General features: G+C 36.9%; 1 protein-coding gene across 3 annotated transcripts in view; it reads right to left on the minus strand.

Annotated features, from left to right (window-relative positions):
- Window positions 1–10,000, minus strand: part of LOC106870547 (chordin) — a 179,012-nt gene that overhangs the window by 77,090 nt on the left and 91,922 nt on the right. For all 3 annotated transcript variants that reach the window (XR_001409540.3, XM_014916669.3, XM_014916670.3), the window contains exon 3: window positions 9,885–10,000. This exon is cut by the window's right edge and continues 11 nt beyond it. Coding sequence is in view for 2 of the 3 variants with exons in the window: in XM_014916669.3 (XP_014772155.1) it covers window positions 9,885–10,000 (116 nt within the window). In the remaining variant the exon portion in view is untranslated. The remainder of the gene's footprint in view (window positions 1–9,884) is intronic.

Here is a 10,000-nt window from a genome sequence, read left to right on the forward strand (position 1 = left end):
TGAACTTCGGTATGTGGTGAAGCAACCTGTTGCTGATCCCTTAATTTTGTTTATAAATGTATAAGAACTTTTAAATAAGTTCCACACCGATAATGGTGCTTACATACCGAAGGGCTTGGTAAAAATTATTAATTATTAATAAATTAATAAATTGATAATCCTTTACCCTTTTAATTGTAACATATATATATATATATATATATATATATATATATATATATATATATCGTTGCTATTATGCTAAACTGGCCAAGTGTGTTTTTTTTTTTCGATATTTAATTTTGCTTGCATTAGCCGATTCTTTTGGTGAAACTATAGCATCTCCATGCCAAGTTACCAAAAATTGTCAAAGTGTGATACAACGGTTTTGCTATGGAATGGTGGAACTATTTTTTCGCTTTTCAACCCAACATTTACATGCTGTTATTTATAGCTTTATGTGATGTACCTCGAGAGCCGCTATTCCAAAAGAGAATTCTTTCATGTCCTCTCGAAAGTTTATGACGTCAACAATGTGTATGTGATTATGTTGATTAAACGACTGATCGCAGAAACCGACGTGGGACCGTTTACTTTGCGTGCGTTATGAGACAATGAATATGTATGAAGGTGACAGGTTCACGGGTGTATGTGTTAATGAGTGTAATATATATGTGTGTGAGTCAGAGAAGCTTTGCGGGTGGATGATAAAGTACGTGGGAGAAAGAGAGACAGACGGACGGACGAACGGACGGACGGACGAGCGGACGGACAGACGGAGAGACAGACGGACGGACGAACGGACGAACAAAAAATGTATATGTGCACATATGTGTACCTTTCTTTTATATTTCAGTTGTGTAAGTCATCTGACTACGATCGTGCTGGAGTACTGCCCCAGTATTTATTTTTAAGCCTGATACAAACTCAATCTTCATCTTTGCCGGACCGCTAACTTGCGGGAACGTAAAAAAACTTACACCGGTTGTCAAGTGCTGGGGTGGGACAAACACAAACACGAAAGCACACACACACACACACGAGCGCCTTTTCTCTCTCTCTCATATATATATATATATGTATGTATGTATGTATGTATGTATGTATAATTATTAAAGCATTTTCACCGTTTAGGCTACCTGGAGCAGGATCAGGAGCAGGAGCAGGAGGAGGAGGATCGAATCATTGACCCCCACACACTTACACACATACACTTACACACAGAAGTAGAAGACACAGGAGACCACAGTCGGATTTGAACTCAATAAAATACCGCGTCTTAAGTAATTAACGAACGCAAGAAATGTCATCCAGCCCTTTACGTTCCAACCATCCAACAACTCCGTTAAAAAGATAGACACGACTTAACGACAGCCATTTCTTTAGCCCAACTTTTGGCTCCTTGGTGTATTTTTTCTCATTCTCCCCAGGACATTGCAAATATAAACAACCAGATGTATTGAAAGCTTATATTACTTTTACTTATAATATTATTGTATTTTCTTTTTATTCGCTATGTCTTGGAATTATTCTTGTTTTCTTTCATGTTTTGTTTTGTTTCCTTTTAAACAACCGAATCCTTGTTGAATCTTGATAAATGATATTATCAAATATTTTTTCTGGGATTGCCAACAACAATAGACCCCTACCGATGTTGGCCCATAAAATAGGAGTATGGTTACCAGCTGATGATAACTAGAGATAAGACTTTCTCGATGTTTTTGCTTGTTTTTGTTCATCATTCCTTCAGATTATTACAGTTCTTTTACTGGTGGTTTCGTAATCGTACCTACTATCACTACGACAACTACCACTAACACATCACCAACAACATCCCCCATCATCGAACTTATTATAACAACAACAACAATTAGAGTACACCACGTACGAGATATCTACCTTACCCTCCCCAGGCTTGAAACCCTGAGGTAAGATGTTATTATTGTGTTGTATCTTATTAGAGCGGAGGATTTAGTTTGGTAAAGTAAAACCAAGAATTTTCCAGTCAATAGCCGTTAAAAGTTTGTTTATTTCGTTACTCTTTCAATTTATTCGATTACTTTTTTTTTTCTTATTAGGAGTGGCTGTGTGGTAAGTAGCTTGCTTACCAACCACATGGTTCCGGGTTCATTCCCACTGCGTGGAACCTTGGGCAAGTGTCTTCTACTATAGCCTCGGGCCGACCAAATCCTTGTGAGTGGATTTGGTAGATGGAAACTGAAAGAAGCCCGTCGTATATATGTATATGTATATATGTGTATGTATATAAGTTTGTGTGTCTGTGTTTGTTCCCCCAACATTGATTGACAACCGATGCTGGTGTGTTTACGTCCCCGTAACTTAGCGGTTCGGCAAAAGGACACCGATAGAATAAGTACTAGGCTTACAAAGAATAAGTCCTGGGGTCAATTGGCTCGACTAAAGGCGGTGCAGGTTCTCGCCTATCGCAAGGGGTTTTGGAACGTAAAACCCATGATAGTCGAGGGATTGCTCTGTGTGTGTGTGTATATATATATAATATATATATAGTTTGGAATCAGTAGTTCTTTGACTGCTATTTCTAAATTTTCAGTATGTTGGAGAAGCAACTCATGCTAATCCCTGTATATTTATGATTATAAATGGTTTTACCGATAAAGGTTTTTTCATACTGAACTATTTGGCAAAATTGTTAATTATTAATTTTATTACTAATTGACGATTCCCTGCCCTATATCTGTATAATATATATATATATATATAGAAGGACTAAAATTAATCAAAGGACATACTAAGTATGTCTATCTGTTGGAAATAACAGATTTCAGTTTCCAAATCAACTTAAGGCTACGCAGTGGGATTGAATCCATGTGATTGGGAAGCAACCACGTGGTTGGGAACCATGTGGTTGAGAAGCAAGCTTTTTACTACACAACCACTCCTGACGAGAGACTCATAAATAGATAGACAGATAGATTGATAGATAGATAGATAGATAGATAGATAGATAGATAGATAGATAGATAGATATCTGTTGCCTTCAAAATAAGGGTAACGAATACGGAATATTAACAGAAGTGCCATTATTTCTATCACTCTTACAGGTATTTATTTATCGCTCTTCGATGAAGGTCAGCTACGTCTTTCATTTCGCAGTGGTCTGATAAAATAAATACCAGTAATGTTTTGGGTCCCAGTCAACAAATGACTCCAGCGAATATTCTCAAGGTAAATTAACATAGCACTTCAAGACGAAAACCACTATTTTATATCTTTAATGAGAGAGGCCTACTCCCCCCACCTCGTACTTCTCCCCAAAACATTCTTCGCCTTCTACCTTTTTACTCTTCCCGCTTACGACATTTTGCCCCTTTTTTTTTGTATCGCTTTCCTTGATTTTTCTGTGTATTTTTTTTTCTTTTTTTCAATTTCTTTTTTTACCGAACAAAAAGATAGAATATTTATGATGAAGTCGTTGGAGATTTTTACGATCAAACCACCCTCCGGTTAGTTCAGTAGACTGAACTTGTCTACCTAACTTTGGATATTTTTACCAAAAGAGAAATTGAATTTATCACCCACACCTTTTTTTTTCTCCTTTTTTAATTTCCTTTTTTTTATTTCATTTTCTTTCTATTCCCTCCGTGTTTACGTCTTTTATTTTATTTATACTTTACGGCGTTCGAGTCCCCTGCGATGAAGTAGTCACTATGTTGTTGCATTAAGCTTACAGGCTTTGACATTATCCAATCGGTTCCCTATTGAGTTTGATGCTTTACTCATGTCTATGAGTTTCTCGTCAAGAGTCTCTCGGTCTTAGTTTGTTTTCTTTGCTTATTTTGTATATTATGGTTGTTTTGGGGAGAGAGAGGGTTAAAATATCCTGGGTGAAAATGAACAGAAACAAAAAACAAACTACAACAGAAATAACGAAAGACATGTAAGACAGCAAAGGCATAAAAACGTAATAAAAGGAGCAGAAAAATATCTGGGATATAAAGGAAGTGATTGATGTAGATGGCTTAGGAAAATTCATTGTGCAAGGTCAAATCAATAGCCCCTTTTATTTCTTTTAATATGTGTATTTATTTATGTTTTTAGGGGTCAAGGGAACTGTTTTAAAACAGGTAGGACCAGTTTTATACAAAGCCAGTCTATTTGAAATGCAGAAAGTGCAGCTCCATAAAACAGACATTTAGTTAAAGATAGATAGATAGATAGAGAGAGAGAGAGAGAGAGAGAGAGAGAGAGAGAGAGAAAAAGCGAGAGATAAAGCGAGAGAGAAAGAGAGAGAGATACATACATACATACATACATACATACATACATACGTACATACATATGTAAATAGATACATACAAGCGTTTGTACATACGTTCCTGCATTCATACGCGTATGCATAATGCAAAGAGATGCTGAGAGAGAGAGAGAGAGAGAAAAAAAGAGAGGAAGGAAACAACAGACAGAGATATAGACAAGCACCCATTTAAATGGAGGGTAAGTGTAATATATAGACAGATAGACAGGCACATAGATAGATAGATAGATAGGTAGATAGATAGATAGATAGATAGATAGATAGATAGATAGATAGATAGATAGATAGATAGATGTACATTTTTTTTACCTGTAATTCTGGATTTTTATCCCTAATATTATTATTATTATTATTATTATTATTATTATATATATATATATATATTGTCTCCGAGGATTTTGAACTAATGGAAATAATATTTACATATCACATGAGGAAACACAACTAGATCTCATAATGCAGGGTAGCGGTTGCTTAATCAAGTACCTCTACGCCTGGAGAAGTACGTTGCGTAGAAACAATTGTAGTGATTAAAAAAGTAAATGTCCAACTGTACTCTTTCTTGTTTTTTCAATCATATATATATATATATATATATACGTACACACACACATACGCACACACATACATACATACATGCATACATGCATACATACATACAGAGACCTAGAGAGATATAGACATGTACATACAAGAATAAATAACACAAAGAATGATCCAGAATTCTATGGAATGAAACAAAACAATCAGCAAACCGGAAACGGAAATGCAAAAATCTTGAGTGTGTGTGAAAAGACAGTTTACAAGTATGGAGTTAATCATTTCGGAGTCATTGAGTAGAAACTCGGTATGCTTGTGTGAATTTATGCTTATTAAAGAATAGAAGTTTGAATACATATATTTGTATAATAAAAGAAAGGGAACTAACGAAGCTATTGAGTGGTATTTAAGACCCCAATGAGTGGACTTCACGCCCTGGATTATACATTATTGTACTCATTCAACTGATGGTATGAGCGTAACACGCTCTTGTGTAGTAACCTTGATAAATTTGGGTCGATTTTGTTGTAATTGTGGTCGGTGTTGTTGCTGTTGTAGTTGTCTTTTTGTCCTTGTTGCTACTACTACTACTACTACTACTACTGTGGATGCGCAATGGCCCAGTGGTTAGGGCAGCGGACTGGCGGTCGTAGGATCGCGGTTTCGATTCACACTCCGGGCGTTCTGAGTGTTTATTGAGCGAAAACACCTAAAGCTCTACGAGGCTGCGGCAGGGGATGGTGGTGAACTCTACTGTACTATTTTACCACAACTTTCTTTCACTCTTTCTTCCTGTTTCTGTTGTACCTGTATTTCAAAGGGTCAGCCTTGTCACACTCTGTATCACGCTGAATCTCCCCGAAAACTACGTTAAAGGTACACGTGTCTGTGGAGTGCTCAGCCATAAGAAGATCATAGTCATGCTAAAACCAGCACCAGGCAAGCCATCTATCCCATCATTGATATATACATCAAGGGTGCAAAGTTAAATGCCGTAGTTACGTTTGTTTACCTTGATAGTACTATATATATATATATATATATATATATATATATATAATGCACTTGGGGAGGCACGTGATTCGTTTGGAAAGCTGGAATCAAAGCACTGGTCGCAATCAATCATCAAAGCAGCAAAGAAAGTTGATGTCTATCAAGTATGTGCCTTAGCTACGCTGTTAAAAGGATGCGAAACCTGGAACCTGGACAACGTACTGCAATCCTATTCCAACGCCTAGAGCAACTCCACCAGTGATTCTTGCGTAATATTCTGAAGATTTCATCGTAATCTCATGTGCCAGGTGTGAAAGTGATGCAGGTGGCGAAACTGACGAGTATCGAGTGCATGATTATGAAACACTAACTCAGATGGTCTGTTCATCTTATCTGTTAAGGAAAACACCTGCATACCAAAACAGGTGTTGTATAGTGAGCTGGAATAAGGAAACCGTCTCCGGTGTAAATCATGCCAGCCTTTCAAAGACAATCTTAACGGCACACTTCAAAAAGTTCAAAATCGATATCTGGGAAGATTTTGCATCAGGTGAAGATTGCTATGCATTTGCAATTCAAAAACACGGTTACATCCATTGAGTTCAAACATGCCGGTAAATATATAGATGTGAACCCTCCTCCTGAGAAGGTCACGAGAGAGTCTCTTTCATGTGAGCAGTGTGGCCGTGTCTGTTTTTCAAACGCAGGCCTACTCAGACACAAGACTGGTCACTGGGGCACCCTTGTCTACTAGTATGATATCCAGCATGAGATTTTCTTGCAGTGTGCGGGTTTGGCCAATGATATCACATGGCATTGTAGATCCCAACACCCAGATGCTCGGGCTGCTTCCGGTTGAGGGCGGCATTGACTTTTGGTTTATGTAGAATGACTTGTAAGTCCCTTGCAGGCAGGCTTTAGGATCCATATGATGCGTCAACAGTGATGGGAAAACCAAACCTGAGATTTTTCATTGAGTGAAATTTGTCTAGGAAGTGGTCTTACTCGATCGCAAGTTCACTTCCACCATATACGTCGGACTTCCACGCAGTCTTTGTCTGCCAAGTTCACTCACAAGACATTGATTGGCCTGGAGCTATAATAAATGACACTTGCCCAAACTACCACGCGGTGGGACTGAACCCAAAATCATATGGTTATATCAATCAACTTGCTATCAGTTAGGTACGTATGCAGTATTTCAATTGTATTTTGATTGAACAAGGAAACTGTAAATACTCTGTGCATGTGTATGTGTATGTTTATCACCCACCCACCCACCGCTTCACAACCGGTGTTGTTTCGTTAACGTCCCCGTAACCTAGCAGTTCAGCAGAGGTGAATATAGTATAAGAACCAGACTTAAACTATACAAAAATAAAATAAAAAAATAAACATAAGTGCTAGAAGGGGTCAACTTTTCCAACAAAAGCCCTTCAAGGCGATGCACCAGCATGGCCGCAGTCCAATGGCTGGATCAAGTAAAAGATAATATATCATCTAATGCGTCATTCCTATTTAATGGACGGTCTGTGTGTGACGAGAGGGTTATTTGGCTACTATTTCTTGAAGCTCGTGCAATTTTTTTAGAGTATATCAAAAAACCTATTAATAATGGTTAACACTACGATGTGTGGTAATTAGCTAAGAGGATATCCCACCCGTTTATATTTCTTGCCGGGTGTTAATTAGAATAACAAACTGTTATCAAGTTATTTAATTAAGGTTATTTTTATATCGTGCGTGGCCCCACTTTGCTAGGTAATTATCAACAAGCGTAAAGAAACAAGAGTACCCGTGCCAGATACCATTCCTATCCAATGATGAAGAATTTCATTGAAAAAGTAAAACAGTTGGAGTCAAACGGAAGGGGAAATCTGTAGGGTGTTAGAGGGATCCTGTCACTTGTTAATCAACTGCTTAGAAATACAAGCCATATGTCGGAAAGTGTGTAAAGTTTCGGGCAGCACGTTTCAAAACCGTCTGCAACAAACTATCTGACAGATTTCCATTACTATCAGTATTATTTTTATTATTATCATTATTATTATCATTACCATTATTATTATTATTATTATTATTATCATTATTATTATTATTATTATTATTATTATTATTATTATTATTATTATTATTATTATTATTATTATTATTATTATTATTATTATTATTATTATTATTATTATTATTATTATTATTATTATTATTATTATTATTATTATTATTATTATTTTTTGTAGTAGAGCAATCGTACTATTGTTGTTGTTTGTTGTTTATTTAATAATCTTGTTTAGTGGTTATTTATTTAGTGTTTAGTCAGTTTTGTTTTCGTATTTAAACTAATACTTCACTTATTTTCTGTTTCTTGTTCTTTTTTTTCTATGGAGTTGTTGTTGTTGTTGTTGTTGTTATTGTTGTTGTTATTTTTGTTGTTATTTTTGTTGTTATTTTTGTTGTCGTTAGTTAGATAAGGTCTTCAGATATTTTCTTCCTCTTTCAGGAATTTTTGGTGTATTCTGAGCTAAAATAAAAATTCTTCAAAGGAATCCAAAAAAGGGAGAGTGTAAATTCCAGAAGCAATATAAAGAAAAGAAAAGAAAAGAGAAGAAAGGAAAAAGAGAGGGAGAGGTTGAGAGCGAGAGAGAGGAAGTGGTGTTAGATGTGAAAAAAAGAGATTTGTGGGTGGAAGGGGAGAAGGTTAATCTAGCTGACTTCATTAACGAGGAAAGCGAGCAGATAACACGAGGCGTGTTAAAATAGGTGTTCAGAGATAACGGACAGACAAAACAGGTTTTCATTTAACCAATATCAACTTTAGAACTCCTACATAATAATGGTTTCTAATTTAAGCACAAGGCCAGCAGTTTTTAAGGAAGATGGTTAGTAACTACCATCGACCCCGAATACTAAGCTGGTATTTTTCTTTTATCGACGCCGGAAGGATGAAAGACAAAGTGAACCTCGGAACTCGGAATGTAAACAACCAGAACAACTCAATGTTCTCAAAACTTTTCTATTTTAGGGACAATGCCGGCAATTTTGAGTGGAGGGGTTGACCACTGCCCCTAACACAAGTATATGGCTGGTACGTTATTTTTTTGACCCCGAAAGGGCAAAAGGCTAAGTTAACCTTAGTGAGATTCGAACTCAGAAGGTAGAGTCGAAACAAATGCCAGAATTTTTTTTTTTTTCCCGACACTCCAACGATTCTCCCATCGGGCCGTCCTCACATTTCCCTATAATAATAGTTACTAATTTTGGCACAAAGCCAGCAAGTTCGGGGGATGTAATCGACCTCAGTGTTCAACTGGTACTCATTTTATGTAAAACTGAAAGTATGAAATGCAAAGTCAACATCGGCACAATTTGAACTCAAAACGTAAAGATTAACGAAATGCCGCTAAGCATTTTAACTTCTCCATAATAATGCTTTCAAATTTTTCCACAAGGGCAGCAGTTTGGGAGGGATGGGATGAGTCGATTACATCGACCCCAGTGTTTAACTGGTACTTATTTTATCGACCCCGAAAAGAAGAAAGGCAAAGTCGACTCCGGTGGAATTTGAACTCAGAACGTAGCGAAATATCGCTTAACATTTCGTCCAGCGCGCTAACGGTTCTGCCAGTTCGCCATAACATAACTTCTCCATAATAATGATCATGAAACCAACCAGAAAGAAATTCAGTTTGCTATCATGGAACCGTGAGTAACTGAAGCAAACTAAATCCATGGGTTAACGGACGTTTCGCTGGTTCGTCTTACAACCGAGTTAAATTTTGCCACGAATTTTACAGATTTTCGTAACCTATTAGATCCCTATTTTTCCATAACTTTAAAGAAATGATGCACAAATAACACCCCGGGCTGAGAGGCCAGTGTATAGAAGGTGAAAACCATGACTGGACACAATATTCTGAGAATGACATTATTACGAATGTCTGTGTTTTCGATTTCTTTTGGCATACACTGTTGATTCGACCAAACACATTCAGAGATGATAAGTTTCACAAAGTTACAGTTAAATATAATTAATTATTGAAGTCCTTTTAAAAGTTTACAGACACGTTTTACTTACCTAATATTCGACAGGTACTGCAGCATAAACCTCCAGGACTTTCGCATGTCTGGCGTGGACATTTCCGTATATTTCGACATGAGACTTTCCCGCTTAAATATGTGCGTCCCATTCGT

The sequence above is a fragment of the Octopus bimaculoides genome, chromosome 12 (assembly GCF_046866305.1).
Source record: "Octopus bimaculoides isolate indiv1 chromosome 12, ASM4686630v1, whole genome shotgun sequence".
Lineage (NCBI taxonomy): Eukaryota > Metazoa > Mollusca > Cephalopoda > Octopoda > Octopodidae > Octopus > Octopus bimaculoides.